This window comes from Notolepis coatsorum (genome assembly GCF_963971535.1).
Source record: "Notolepis coatsorum genome assembly, chromosome: 19".
NCBI classification, from domain to species: Eukaryota; Metazoa; Chordata; class Actinopteri; order Aulopiformes; family Paralepididae; genus Notolepis; species Notolepis coatsorum.
In genome coordinates, this window is record NC_140183.1 from 26933898 (window position 1) to 26950168 (window position 16271).

At 45.2% G+C, this 16271-nt stretch overlaps 1 protein-coding gene across 1 annotated transcript in view; it reads right to left on the bottom strand.

The window, feature by feature from the left end:
• LOC311246432 (protein PTHB1-like) overlaps positions 1-16271 on the bottom strand; it is a gene marked incomplete at its 3' end in the record, with an annotated part of 47448 nt that overhangs the window by 18416 nt on the left and 12761 nt on the right. Inside the window, exons 2-3 of the mRNA XM_084336588.1 lie at positions 9116-9234; positions 2599-2755 (exon numbers count right to left, since the gene is read on the bottom strand). Of these exons, the coding sequence (XP_084192714.1) occupies positions 2599-2755; positions 9116-9227 (269 nt within the window). The 5' untranslated portion in view covers positions 9228-9234. The remainder of the gene's footprint in view (positions 1-2598; positions 2756-9115; positions 9235-16271) is intronic.

A 16271-nucleotide genomic window follows, 5' to 3' on the forward strand; every position in this document is an offset into this window, starting at 1 on the left:
CATGTTTTAGGTCCGGTAAAATACGACGCTGTGATCAATACAAAAGCATGTTTTAGGTTCGGTAAAATAGACCTAGAATAGACCTTACCTTAGTCAGAAGGTACTCCAAAATAAATAACCCCAGTAATCCCATCGCGATCGCAATTACTCATGTGCATTGGGCATGGCTATCATACAGGAAACAATAGGTTTCAGGCGACCAAATCTCCGACAGATTGCTGTGTTCTGATTCACTTTGAGGGGGAGGGGTTCCTCCAGCCAGAGGCACAGAGAAAGAGAGAGAGAGACCTTAGATACCCAGTTCAAAAGGTAGGTGATACTGCCACCTGGCGGGATTCGATCATCATTGCAATTTTAACATAGGCAGCGGTGCCAGGGAGACACAGGCAGGTCCGCGCGAGTGTTTAGAATGGGGACATCGAGGGGCGGTTAGGTGGCCGAGCGGAGATTGCGTTCGTCACCAGCCCCGGAGCTGTGAGCTGGATTCGCCTGTTCGAATCCAGCTCACAGCTCCGGGGTTGTCACCAGCTTGGCTGGCCGTCTGCACTAATACAATTGGCAGTATTAGAGGGTGGGAGAAGCTGGCGGGGTGGGTCCGGGTCGTTGTAAACAGCGACTCCTACAGTTCGGTCGGGGCGCCTGCTAAGCGCGGATAGGACTCGAGGGGGATAGTGTGGTCCTCCCACACGCTACGCCCTCTCAATGAGAATCCGCGCTGCCAGGTGAAAAGAAGCGGTGATTGGCTGGACGTGTGTCGGAGGAAGCACGTGGTAGCCTCCACTCTCCCAGATGATCTGACTGTGGGGGGTAAGTGCGCAGCGACCAGGAAGGGACTAGGAATTGGCATACGACTAACATTGGGATGGGAGAAAATCGGAGGAAAATGGAGGGGGAAAAAGACAAAAAAAAAAAAAAATGGGGACATCGAGAAAAAAAAAAGGATCTAAAAACGAGAACATTTGTTTTTGGCGCTCAACAGTTGGATTTGAAACACGAGAATTCTCGTTTTTGCCGCAGAAAGAGTTAATACATTTCCATCATTGTCCATTGAATTAAGCCCCACCCCCTGTCATATTTCATGAATAATTTGTCTTAGAGACGTATGGGAGGTGTCAACAAATGTGTGATGTAGTGTGTAATGTGTAATAGTGTGTTAGTATAATAGTGTAATAGGAATAATGTGGGGAGAAATCTGCTTTCATTGGTCTAAGTTTGCCCTCCCTTCTACACTTAAGCCCTGCCTAACGTGTAGGCTACTGGAAAATAAATGGGTGGCAGCTGCCTGGTGGAGATTTGCACTCCTTGCTGGTTATTAATGTGCACATAAACACACACCCAGTGGGCTGTGCTCCATCAGTCTAATATCACTCCTGTCCAGAACCTCTCTAGCAGAAGTGTAGAGTAGGAAGGTTGATCAAAGAATGACACCATCATGGTCTCAGCATAGCCCGGTCCTTCTGAGACAGAAGCCCAGATCTCCATTTGTGAGTTGGTGCATTAGACCGTATCTAAGCAGGGCTATGTTGGGTTAATTCCACTATGACCTGTAATATGACAGCCTGGTCAAGGTCACATGCCCAGCGGGCCGAGGGCCAAGGGGGCCTGGAGGAGTGGAGGAGAGAGGGGATTAGCCTGTGATCTGCTGTTTAATGCTATGGAAATGTGAATGAAGCTACTGTGACATGTTGAAGAGCTAACATGACAAATGAACCCTTGACACGAAGGAAAACATGAAGTCTTGTTTCCAGTGAGTTTGGACACTCCAACTTACCGCCTTTAAATAATTAACCATTTAAATGAAAGGTTTGAATTACATTTTTAATTAAAATGTAAATGTTTGAAATCATTGTTCATCTGAAAACACATCGTTTGTTATGGTTATTTTTCTCAGAAATCCTAATAAAGAATGGTTTACTCACATGATGACACAACACAAGACATCACTTCTAATATCATAATGTCGAGATGTCACACATCTAATATAATGGTCAATAGCTAATGCCAATACCGATATTTAGAGGGTAGGGTGGACGATGATGGATTTTCTTTTTTTTTGCATCAGATAAAATACAACAATTTAATAATAGCAAATGAGACACATAATTGCTGAACTTAAATCAACATTTATTTAGCACAAGCATATATTCTTACAAAACATAGAAAGATTAAAAAATATTTTAAACTACAAAATGTGCATCGTCTGTGTTCTTTAGTACATCTGCACTCCTACTTATTATTTTAAATCACCAAATGTATACAAAATAAATAGATAAATAGATTTACATTTTCAGAATCAACAGACACTTTGACACAAGGGGGAGCACTAACATGTTTGTTAATCAGCCACACATGAGTGCAGTCATTGGCCAATGCAGATTATCTCATAGCAAATAACAGATATTGGCCCAGTTAATCGCTAATAATATCATTATGTGAAGAAGTAACACATGTAATATCACAATGTCAAGAAGTCACACATCTAATATCACAACGTCAAGAAGTCACACATCTAATATCACAAGAAGTCACACATCTAATATCACAATGTCAAGCTACTCTTAAACCCTCTGTGCCGTGGCCCAGAGCAGGTCTACTTACGAGATGAACTTGCCCACTTCCACCTGGATGATTGGGTCTCGGAGCTGGACCTCCAGTAGCTGGGCATCAGCCGAGCCCTGGCCCCCCTCCCCAGGCTTACTGGCCAGGGGAGAGAAGACCCGCAGCATGCCCATGTAGCTGCCCACCACCACCTTGTCTGCAAGGACACCGAGATGCATACACAATCAAATACAATTAATGTATACAGGACTTTGTCTTACTGTTAATGGTGCAGACACACAGTATGACACAGGTTCCAATGACAACAGGAGTACGCTTTTGCAGGGGACTTTGTGGTTGTTTTAATTTCAATAGTTATAACTATAATTTCATAGTAACACTGAATTTACCAACACTGATTTGGAGTTGGATATGACTGTGAATGAGATATTGCATGGTACATGTTAAGTATCTTTCATGGTATTAAAGATACACACACAACACATATAGACCACCGCAACACTTCCGCTATTCTGAAATCATGGGAGAGAGAGCGAGGGGAGAAAATGAATGTGGATGAGAGCCTTGACATTAAGTGGTTGTAGGTACGGCTGTGGGGGTGCGGGAGACATGATCCAATAACGTGGAAGTGCAGTGTGTGGCAACCCCAAGCCACCCCTGGGCTTGGTGATTGATGGGCGCTATGTGGCGACCCAATGGCTGGGCGCTGCCCATGTTTGGGCGTCCGCTTCCGGACGCACCTGTCACTAAATACCCATCAGAGTGATTACCTGATTAGCGAATCACGGCGCGGTGCGCCTGTTGGAGAGGGGGGACTTAATGGAGCCGAGGAGCCTCCTCTCAGTCCCCCGTAGCAGCGCAAGGCAAAAGGCCACAGAGCGGAGACGCCGCCCGGCCGACAGCAAACCGTTATTATTTGACTAAGAAAATAAAGAGTATGATTTTGGGAACTGCAACCTGTCTGTGTGTTGTTTATTCTGCCACCCCTACACCTGGAATTGCCACAGTGGTGGAGAATGCGGGCATAGTCTACTGGCAATCAGGGGTGCAGAATAAACAACAATAGACTTTATCAGAATAGAATAAAAGAAATTAAAAAAAAATATATATATATATATATATAAATTTAATAACGGAAAAGGCATGGACGCGCTGGTGCAGCAGCTTGTACAAGCGAGCATGGAACAACAGACCCGGCACGAAGAGGCCCTGCACGAACAGAGGAAACAGACGGGGATGATCCACGCGGAGCTCCAGCGGATGGCCGCTCACCGGCAGGAGGAAGGGGCCGCCGGGACGCGGCCTAACCCCGGGCGCTTCATCCCCAAGCTGACGGAGCAGGAGGATATAGAAGCCTATCTCCTGGCGTTTGAGCGCACCGCCGGCCGGGAGGGCTGGCCCGAAGACGACTGGGGGGGACTGCTGGCCCCCTTCCTGTCGGGTAATGCACAAAAGGCCTACCAGGACCTGCCACCGGAGCAAGCCGGGAACTACACTCGGCTAAAGCAGGAAATTCTGTCCCGGTACGGCCATAGTCTGCAGTCCCGCGCGCAGCGGTTCCATGACTGGGTGTATGACGCACAGGCCTCCCCGCGCTCCCAGATGCACGACCTGGTCCGCACAAGCCGAGCCTGGCTAATGACTGACCCCGGAGGGCCCACGGTTTTGGAACGGATTGTTATGGACCGCTTTGTCAGAGCCCTCCCCTATGACTCGAAGAAGCAGGCGAGTCAAGCGGACCCCCGCTCCGTGGAGCAGCTGGTGAATATTGTGGAGGCCCACCAGGTAACGCGGGAGTTACTCAAAGGGGGGCGAGGGGAAAAGCCAGAGCGGCCGAGAACAAGGAGGGGTCCCGACGAGCCCAGCCCAAGGGGCCGGGTAGGGAACGCAGGTGAGCCCGAACTACCCCGAAGAAGACCGCTGTTCGACCAGGACCAAAGACGCTGCTACGACTGCGGCGAGCCCGGGCATCTCTCGTGGAACTGCCCAGGCCGGGATGTGTCCATGCCATCGGCGGCAGCTTCAGACCCCCGCGGAAAGACGTGCAACTATGGCGCAGCCTGTTGGGCCCATAAGGAAACATCGGCGACACTTTTACCCGTGCGCGTCAACGACAAAGATGCCGTAGCGCTCCTGGACTCGGGTAGTGCCATAACGCTGGTTCAGCCCCATTTGGCACACTGCGACGCAGAGGCTCCGCAAGTGTCAGTGTCCTGTGTGCACGGGGACACAAAGTTGTATCCTACAGCGCCGATCACCCTGACAACCACCAAGGGGGTCTGCTCGATGACAGCCGGCGTCATACCTAACCTGCCGGTAGCGCTGCTGATTGGTCGAGACTGCCCCCTGTATCGCCAGCTGTGCTCAGCCGTCATCTCCCCGCGCACCCCACCCTCTACGGGTAAACCGAGGAAGAAGAAAGGGTTACGTCAGCCGAAGGTGTGTGCTCTGAACGTAACGGGGAGTGAGACTGAGACGGCCTCAGATGTAGGTGACGACGCGCCGGAACCCCTGGATATACCGGGGAGTGAGACAGAGACGGCATCAGGTGTGGGTGACGACGCGCCAGCGCCCCAAGCGGGCCCCGAGACGGATAACAGTGACGAGGACCCCTTTGCGGAGTTCCCCCAGGCGGACGAGGTGGGGAGGGACCTGGCGGGTCAGTTCGGAACGGCCCAGCTGGAAGACCCAAACCTAACGCAGGCCCGGGCGAATATCAAGACCATAGATGGAAATCCCGTGGAGGGGGTGAGTAACCTGCCATATCCTCACTTTGCAATAAAAAGACAATTGCTGTACCAAGTTGTAAAAAAGAATGATGAGGTTAGGGATCTATTGCTGGTACCGAAGTTCTTTATTCCCACTGTACTCCAGCTGGCGCATTCACATATCCTCGGAGCGCACCTGGGCGTGGACAAAACCATGGAGCGCATAAGGGCGCGTTTCCATTGGCCGGGCATGAAGAGAGCGGTAGAGGACTATTGCCGGAGCTGCCCAGAGTGTCAACGCGCAGCACCAAAGGTACAATATAAAAGTCCTCTGATCCCGCTGCCCATCATTGAGACCCCATTCTCAAGAATTGCCCTCGACGTAGTGGGCCCTTTAGTTAAATCGTCCCGAGGCCACCAGTATATACTGGTGATCATAGATTATGCTACCCGTTACCCCGAAGCCATCCCGTTACGCACGGTGACGGCCAAAATTGTGGCACGGGAGCTCTTTCATTTGTTTAGTCGGGTGGGAATTGCCGACTCTATTCTCACGGATCAGGGCTTGTGCTTTATGTCGCGGGTCATGAAAGAAATGTGCAAACTAATGAAAGTGGAACAGCTACGAACCTCCATATACCATCCACAGACGGATGGACTGTGCGAGCGCTTTAACAAGACCCTGAAAAGCATGCTAAGGAAGGTGATGGAGAAGGATGGGAAGAATTGGGATCAGTTGTTGCCCTTTCTGATGTTCTCTGTGCGTGAGGTCCCACAGGCCTCCACTGGCTTCTCGCCATTTGAGCTGCTCTACGCCCGCAAGCCGCGGGGTCTCCTGGACATCGCAAAGGAGATTTGGGAGGAACAGCCGTCGCCCCACCGGTCTCTCATAGAGCATGTGCAGGTAATGAGAGACAGGATGAAGGCGCTCTGGCCAGTGGTGAGAGAACACATGCAACAGGCCCAAGACGCACAGAAGCGCATTTATGACCGGGGCGCACAGCCACGGGAGTTTAATGTGGGGGACCGAGTCCTAGTACTGGTACCGACAGCAGAGTGCAAATTCCTAGCCAAATGGCAGGGACCCTACGACATAATCGAGAAAGTGGGTCCCGTCAACTACAAGGTCCACCAGCCCGACCGTAGGAAGCATCGACAGTTATACCATGTTAACCTGTTGAAGAAATGGCATGCCCGGGATGTGTTGCTCTCGCCCCCCCCTCTTCCCCCTTTTGCGCAGCAGGTGGCAGAGGCGGCCGATGTTCCCATCGGGGAACAGTTGTCCCCGACCCAACGGCAGGAGCTTCGGGAGCTGGTCCAACAGAACCGGGACGTGTTCTCGGCCACGCCGGGCCGCACCACATTGGCCCAGCACCACATCATTACCAGCCCGGGAGACAAGGTAAAGCTGAAGCCCTATCGTATCCCAGAGGCAAAAAGAGAGGCAGTCAGAAGAGAAGTGCGGGTCATGCTGGAGATGGGAGTAATTGAGGAGTCTCATAGCGGGTGGTCCAGTCCTATTGTTTTAGTGCCAAAACCCGACTCAACAACCAGGTTCTGTAATGATTTCAGGAAGCTTAATGAAATTTCAAAGTTTGACGCCTATCCCATGCCTAGAGTGGATGAGCTCATTGACAGACTGGGCCTGGCCAGATTTATCACGACACTAGACCTAACGAAGGGTTATTGGCAAGTCCCTCTGGCCCCCGCCTCAAGGGAGAAGACGGCTTTCTCCACCCCAGATGGGCTGTTCCATTATAAAGTTCTCCCGTTTGGCCTGCATGGGGCGCCATCTACCTTTCAGAGGCTGATGGACAGAGTACTACGGCCCCATCGGGAGTATGCAGCCGCATATCTCGATGACATTATCATCCACTCGTCAGATTGGGACACCCACCTCCAAAAGGTGAGAGCGGTGTTGGGGGCCCTCCGGGAGGCGGGTCTCACCGCCAACCCAAAGAAATGCAGGCTGGGATTAGAAGAGGCAGAGTACCTGGGGTTCACAATAGGCCGGGGCAATGTGAAACCGCAGAAGAGGAAGATTGATGCAATAAGGGAGTGGCCTCGCCCTTTAACCAAGAAGCAGGTCAGGACATTTAATGGGCTAGCGAGCTATTATAGGAGGTTTATCCCTAACTTTGCTGCTCGCGCTGCTCCCCTCACAGATCTGACCCAGGCGCGGCGGCCGTTCACGGTGAAGTGGACACCGGAGGCGGAGGCGGCGTTCGAGGACCTCAAGACTGCCCTCTGTTCGGGACCGGTGCTGATCTCCCCGAACTTCGACAAGGAGATGACGGTACAAACAGACGCATCAGAGGTGGGACTGGGAGCGGTCCTCTCCCAGCAACTGGAGGGTGAGGAACATCCGATTTTATATGTGAGCAGGAAGCTGCTGCCACACGAGCGCAACTATTCTGCGGTGGAGCGCGAAGGTCTGGCAATTAAGTGGGCACTGGAGACGCTCCGCTATTATCTGCTGGGGAGGCGTTTCACGCTGGTGACGGATCACGCCCCCCTAGTCTGGATGGCCAAGACAAAGGGGACCAATGCCAGGGTGACTCGATGGTTTCTGGAGTTACAGTCATTTAACTTTTCTGTCATTCACAGGTCAGGGGTGGCGCATGGCAACGCAGACGCCCTCTCCAGGAAGGATGCCTGTTGGGCGTCGGACGCTCTTCCCCGACGGTCGGAGCTGGAGGGGGGGTACTGTGGCAACCCCAAGCCACCCCTGGGCTTGGTGATTGATGGGCGCTATGTGGCGACCCAATGGCTGGGCGCTGCCCATGTTTGGGCGTCCGCTTCCGGACGCACCTGTCACTAAATACCCTCCAGAACATTTACTACAAGCGTTGCAAGGGGAAGGCTAAGAGAATTATTAAGGACTCGAGCCACCCGAACAACTGCCTCTTTGAACTGCTGCCGTCAGGCAAGCGATACAGGAGTCTCAAGGCGAGCACAGAAAGACTCAGAAGTAGCTTCTATCCCCAGGCCATCAGGCTGCTAAACGAACAATGAATGAACACTACACAACAACAACCACCAAACACACATAGCACACACATCCGCACGCACACACTCACTTTAAACAAACACACTGTAGCACCCACTACACACACTTTATAGCACACACCCACTTTAAACAAACACACTGTAGCACCCACTCCCCACACTTTATATTTATGGATGAAGGATTGCACTACAACTCGTACACCTTACTGTAAATTGTACCTAAAATTGTACCTCATCCCATTTCTGCTTTGCACTAGATAGTACTGTACATTAGTACACTGCATAGTATTGTGTATTGTATATTATATGGTAACTCAGAACATTGTACATATGTCTATACCGAACACTGTGACCTCATTTTCTTCTTCTAAATTCATGCTATATTATGTTATTATGTTATTTGATACTATCTTGTCTAGCACAGTCTCTGGAGCGTAACAGTAAGAAGCATTTTGTATGAAAGTATTCTGTACTTCTGTATGACAACTATTAAAGAACTTGAACTTGAGTGATTACCTGATTAGCGAATCACGGCGCGGTGCGCCTGTTGGAGAGGGGGGACTTAATGGAGCCGAGGAGCCTCCTCTCAGTCCCCCGTAGCAGCGCAAGGCAAAAGGCCACAGAGCGGAGACGCCGCCCGGCCGACAGCAAACCATTATTATTTGACTAAGAAAATAAAGAGTATGATTTTGGGAACTGCAACCTGTCTGTGTGTTGTTTATTCTGCCACCCCTACACCTGGAATTGCCACAAGTGGTCTATGTGCCATGTGCAGTGCACGCAGACCATGACAGGCTATCAACAACAGCACACATATACAAATACACACACAAACTGACCATATCCTGTGCCACTGTTGTCCACATCTCCGACACATAGGCAGCCCTGGTCAAACTCCTCCCCCTCGCCCAGCACAGACGACCACCAATCACGGGCCTTGAACAGAGACATGCTGCCTCTAACGGAGACATAGAGAGAAAGACAGAGGGACAGAGAGAGAGTCAGGGCCCAGGGTACAGACAAACAGTGAGAGAGAATTACATTGCCATCCTAGTGGTCACCACACATGCAGTGCCTTTCACTGTGTGAATAATAAACCGTGTACATCAACTAATGATCCACTGTTAGGATCTCAGGCAAAAAAACACTGGATTTGAACAGATTATTCTGCATGGTGATAGCATTCTCAATAGTACTGTAGGCCTAACCCAAGGGTCGGCAACCTGTGGCTCCCTGGTCAAAAAAAATAAAAAAATAGAAAATATTATTATTTTTTTAAAAATAACTTTTTTTGTATCTCTTATTTTGGAGATCGAGGTCATACTGTGACACTGAAATGAAAAAATATTTCATCAACAAAAATATTTAGTCAACAAAAATATTTCATCAACTAAAATATACAGTACGTCACACCCCGCGCCTCTCCCTGCCGTCTGCAAGTGGCTAATCTCGAGTTTCCGACCCCCCAGTAAGCTAACCATGGATAAATCCAAAAAAAGGAAAGTCTGAGGGAAATAGAGGGGTTAATTCAGCGTGGACAGATTAATTTGCTTTCACGACTAACAATGCAGGTGTACCTGTATTCCTGATATGTGGTGAGAAATTTGCAAACAACGAAAATTTAACATTTTATTTTATAGATTTTCCACAAATAAGGGAAGGACTCAAATAGCACTGCATAGTTCTGTGTTTTATTTCAAAGTAGGTCTACACATGGTAGTCTTTTTTCAAAGTGGACTACTTTTTATTTTATAAATGTTCCACAAATAAGGGAAGGACTCAAATATACCTGAATAGTTCAGGGTTTTATTTCAAAGTCGGTCTACAGACACCAGTGTTTTGTCTCCTCTTCTGTGTTTTATTTAAAAGTAGGTCTACACAGCCAGTATTTTTCTCCTCTTCATAAGAGTTTGAGGTTTTCCTTTGTTATAACAGGTAAAAGCAGCAATAAAAAGTCAAACATTTTCTTTTAGTTGCTTTATAATTCCATTAATGCAACAAACTGTGTGCTATAAGTACAAAGTATGATACATCGCTAATTACTTTGGGTATGCAATCGTCAGGCGTTTTATGCTAAATGTGGGGTATGCTTGGGGATATATAAAATGTTATACACTGTTATCTTCATATTTTCATTTTTTTGTATCCACTTTTTCTCCTCCTATTTTTCTGTATTTTCCTCCCATCCCAATTTAGTCGTTATGCCAATTCCCCCCTCTGGTCGTTGTGCGCATGTGCCCCCCACTGGTCGGTCTAGGGAGCCCTGAAGTCTATCACATGCTTCCTCCGATACAAGGAGATAGCCAGCAGCCTCTTTTCACCTGGCAGCGAGGACTCTCATTGGTGAAGTGCGTGGGAGGTCACACTACCTTCACCATTTCCCTCCCTCGCTGTGCAGGCACCCTGACCAACATGTAGGAGTCGCTGTTTACAATGACCAGATTACCACCCACCGGCTTCCCTCCCGCTGACACTGCCAATTGTGTCAGTATGACGACCGGCCAAGCCGGAGGCACCGCTGACAGCCGGATTCGATACCAGTGTATCTGCGGTGGTAGACAGACGCTGTGCTACCCGGCCGCCGTGTTATCTTCATTTTAAGGGTAAATTGGTTTTGCGGCTCCAGATGAATTTTATTTTGTGGGAGGGGGGGGAAATGGCTCTTTTGATATTAAAGGTTGCTGACCCCTGGCCTAACCCATAGAGTAGTCTATTTCTAAACCAGTCTCAATAGTAGGCCTAACCCAGATTAGTCCATTACTAAACCAGTCTCAATAGTAGGCCTAACCCATAGATTAGTATATTTCTAAACCAGTCTCAATAGTAGGCCTAACCCATAGATTAGTATATTTATAAATCAGTCTCAGAAGTAGGCCTAAACCATAGATTAGTATATTTCTAAATCAGTCTCAGAAGTAGGCCTAAACCATAGATTAGTATATTTCTAAATCAGTCTCAGAAGTAGGCCTAACACAGGGGTCTCAAATTGGCTTGGGGCCACTGCTGGTATTTTCATCTCATAGGAGGGCCACTTCAACATCCAAGTACTACTTACAAACTACAAGAAAGCACAATATTCTTTCTTTGTTATTTGAATAACAACATAATAACAACATAACATATCAAATTCAGTTTCTGTACATTTTTAACAGTTCTCTAACAAATCTATATATTTTTTTACATATTTGATCTTCAATACATTTGTAGGCTACTACTCTATTTCTTGGCAGCGCTTCTGCTCACACAGCAGAGCCACATTTACCCTGATGGAGGTCACAGTGGAAACTCTTAGTATTGCTTCAAGGTGGGCATCACTTAAGTTTCTTTAATAGTTGTCATACAGAAGTACAGAATACTTTCATACAAAATGCTTCTTACTGTTACGCTCCAGAGACTGTGCTAGACAAGATAGTATCAAATAACATAGTATAGCATGTAAATTAGAAGTAGAAAATGAGGTCACAGTGTTCAGTATAGACATATGCAGAATAGACGTAACTGAGTTACCATATAATATAACTGAGTTACCATATAATATATACTTAGTCTGGTTCTGTATATTTACATTTATTAAAGTTCATAGTTGAGAAACATTTCTCACACCAATGAGAAACACTTTGGACAGCTCTGGGAAGGAGGGGGTTCCTATTAAAGAATTTCACCACCGTAGTTTCCACCTCCACGAGTTGAATGGTTAGAGCACTTCACACTGGACCACAACAAGTTGAATGGTTAGAGCACTTCACACTGGACCACAACAAGTTGAATGGTTAGAGCACTTCACACTGGACCACAACAAGTTGAATGGTTAGAGCACTTCACACTGGACCACAACAAGTTGAATGGTTAGAGCACTTCACACTGGACCACAACAAGTTGAATGGTTAGAGCACTTCACACTGGACCACAACAAGTTGAATGGTTAGAGCACTTCACACTGGACCACAACAAGTTGAATGGTTAGAGCTTCACACTGGACCACAACAAGTGTTTTTGTTTTGAGTTGGCCTGGTAGAAAGAACTGTCCTTGAGTCTGACGGTACGTACAGCCCTGCTCCTGTATCATCTGCCAGATGGTAACAGCCAGGGGGAACAGTCTGTGTGCTGGGTGGCTGTGGTCCTTGGTGATGCCGTCTGCCTTCCGCAGGCACCACTGATGAAAGACATCCTGGATGTCTGGGAATCTGTTGCCAGTGATGTGCTGTGCCGCCTCCACTACTCTCTGTAGTGATCTGCAGCTGTGGGCAGAACAGTTCCTCCACTACTCTCTGTAGTGATCTGTGGGCAGAACAGTTCCTCCACTACACTCTGTAGTGATCTGTGGGCAGAACCCGAGTTCTGTCGTAGCTGCTCCATCTCCAAAAATCTTGGAACAAATGTTCAAACATGCCTTATTTGGATAAACTGACCACATATTGGGAATCTAAATGGTTAGCCTACTTTATGACCTGAAAAATACTGAGTGACATAATAATAGTCCTAGATCACATCTTTCAGCCTTCTGGTGTGAAATGCATTCTGGGATACTTGGTTGTCCCGAAGGATTAATCTGTTGGATCCTTCAAATTTGGGTGAAGCTGCATTTGAAGAAGCCTTTGAAATGGGACAGCCTTGGTGACGTCGCTTTGCAGCCTTTGAAGGATACGGCCCCTGAAAGGAGACACAGCTAGTGTCCTTGTTTAGTTCCAAATGATTGGAATTATAAAATTAAAAAACAGTCACATGACTTTTAATAATTTTTGTTTTGCAATAATAAAAAAAAAAAAAAAAAAAAAAACAGTCACATGACAAGCTCACCTGCCTTAGTGTTGTTGTTAAGTAATTTGATAATGTTAATTGAAAATTAAAGTTTCAGTTTGATATCACACTTGACTATGCAGTCCAACATAATGACCATCAATTACATTATTCTCCATACCTAAGCTATTGGGAAAGTAAATCATTAATGAAAGAATTCCTTCTGATTATCATGATGATCGCATTGGAAAAGCTTGATGGAAACGCTCGCTTGATGGTCGATTTTGGAGATGTCCAAAAAGACTATGTGCAAAAGAGGCGATGGAGACACATTTATGGAATAGATAACAACGTAGTAGAGGATAAAGGATTCCATGACTGCTCAGCTGATTGGTACGATTACATTAAACAAATTCAACTGGGTTTAAACTTTTGTGAAACTTTCGTAAACTGTAAATGATCTCCATCACAACTTTACCATAACTGTCAGATGTGCACTGCTGCTGCACTGGGGAGAAGTATCAAACGTGAGGCTAAAATATACTGGAGCAAAGGCAATATGTTCATTATACTATTGTTTGTTATAGCCATATAAACCACAGGAATGTAACATAACATGCCTATCCCATATATCTAGGGCTGACCTTCAAATATTTTTTTGGCATTCGAAGCTTCGGGGCAAAGATTCGATTTTAATTCGAAGTTTCGAGATTAAAAAGAAATTCGTTTTTTAATTAAAGGGGAACTATTTTACTATTTCTTTCACTATTTGGGCACTTTTACACAATTCCTGTGAGTCTATGGAACACCTCTGTAATATATATATTTTTTTTTATTCATTGTTTTGTATTTCTAATCAAGTCCTCAAAAACAGCATTTTTCTACCTCAAGATCTCGAGCCATTTGGGCTGACTGTGTGGAGTGGGTACAGAACTGTGTGCAGCTCATCCTGCACCTCCCCATTATCATGCAGCGGTGTCTCTCTGACATCACAAATCACGCACATTTTCAAATGACTCAGTTCAGTGAGGGTGAATATTGTGAGAGGAGAATTGGAAGAATGCGCCAATATGAGAATTTTGAGACATAGATCATATTAATATAAGTTCACATAGCTAGGAAACAATGCTAAACACTCAAAAAGGCCATTTATAAGATAGTTCCCCTAAAAAAAAAATTGGGACCTGTACAGCACTTGTCAACTTTGTTGTTTTTAAATGTGCTCTATAAATAAATTGGATTCATTAATTAAATTAATAATGAGTCAGTGCCGAGTCCGACCTCATCTTAAATAACAAACAGCATTGCTTGTTGTAGTTAACAAAGAGAGGCAGAGTTGATTTTGCAGGTAAAAAAAAAAATTAATTTCTTTTTAATATATTAAAAATTTATTTTCCCATTAGAATCCCATGCCCATCGAACGAAGCTTCGAAGTATTTAAGACAGCCCTACATATATCATGGCATAGTATAATACCTTTAGGTAAAGGTAGCATAATAATAATAATAATAATAATAATAATAATAATAATAATAATAATAATAATAATAATAATAATAATAATATTACCCCTGTTACAATTGCTCCCATCACTCTTTATGATGCCTGTGCTTCTGCCTTCATCTTGCTTCAGAAAACAAAAAATATGGTCTTATATGAGCCGACACAAAAAACCTGACCAATAGTCGACCATTCTAGACAGCTACGTATGTCTTGTTTTTTCTGACGTTGCTACGTTCCGTGTTCAGGTATTAAGTTTTGGAAAAAAAAGTCAGCACACCGTCTGCAGTGTGCCCAAGTTTAATATAATTTAACACAACGTTTCGGCCTGTGGCCTTTTTCAAGTGTCACCAACGTGTGAAAAGGGGTGGGGTATATATACATATTAGGGGTCAAGGTTGAACCAGGTCAAGGTTCAAATCAATTAGCCTATAGGCTACAAATTTACAAAACATACTGCAGCTCAAGTGCCAGAACATACGGTACATAGTTACAATAACAGTAGTACGGTAGTTAGTAGTTAGATGTAACACACCTTCACGTGCAAAATAGAGAAAAAATATATATAATGAGAAAACTTAAAAAACGGAACCAGACAGAATGTGTGTATTTACAGGAAGGGTTTAATGTCAAACTCTTCATTAAGTCCTAGAGGGGCCATAGTCTGAAGGGTGTGTATATGTCTCTCTCTGTAAAAAAGTAGTTTGCCATGGTCTCCGCCTCTCGCTTAAGATATTAAGTTTATTCACCTCAACCCAACTATGGAACGCACCTAATACACATCTATTAAACACCTAATGCATGCCTACAGTAATACACATCTAATACACATATTAAACACCTAATACACACCTACAGTAATACAGATCTAATACACACCTAATACGCAACTAATATGCACCTAATACACACCTAATCCACATTAAACACCTAAGGCCAAGCAAAATAAATGGTTTGGTTCCGGTTGCCGACCGACCCTGCCAATTTAGGAGCGACCCAAATTTATTTTATGAGTTTAAAAATTGTATGATTTATGATTGTAAAAAAAAAAAAAAAATTAATATATATATATATATATATATATATATATATATATATATATATATATATATATATAAAATATTTTATTTTTTTTACAATACAGTTTAGTTAAATCTTAGTCAAAAAGTGCAGTCCATGTCAATAATGAGAATATATAAAAAGCAAGTATTTCACAATATTTGCACAGCTCTCTGACGTCAGGTGATTTAGTGAGTAGTATTTAGGGGTGGCATTTTTAATACTACTGTCTTTGTATTTTAACCTTTAGTATTATGGACATTAAACATACTGGCAGGGTACATGCATCCATGTTGTTGTGAACATTTTAATTAAATAAAAAAATTCCCTATCCAAAAAATAATAATAATAAAGATAAATAAAAACAATTATTAAATAAATGCCCTACCTACCCATGGCCTTAACTGACAACCAACAGGAACCAAACAATTTATTTTGTTAGGCCTAATACACACCTACAGTAATACACATCTAATACACACTTAACCTCTTAACTCATTGACAGCCACGCTGTTTTCCCATCTTTACTCCCTGGCGCCAGCGTTATTGACCATTTGCACGATGTTTGCGGACCCATCGTATATTCTATATTATAGCTATGGAGATGTCGTGGAAATATATTATCATGTTCTTATAGATCTGTGTTGAGATATCATGTTATACAGCTTGACTCTCAGTATGACCAGCTTGACTGGTTAA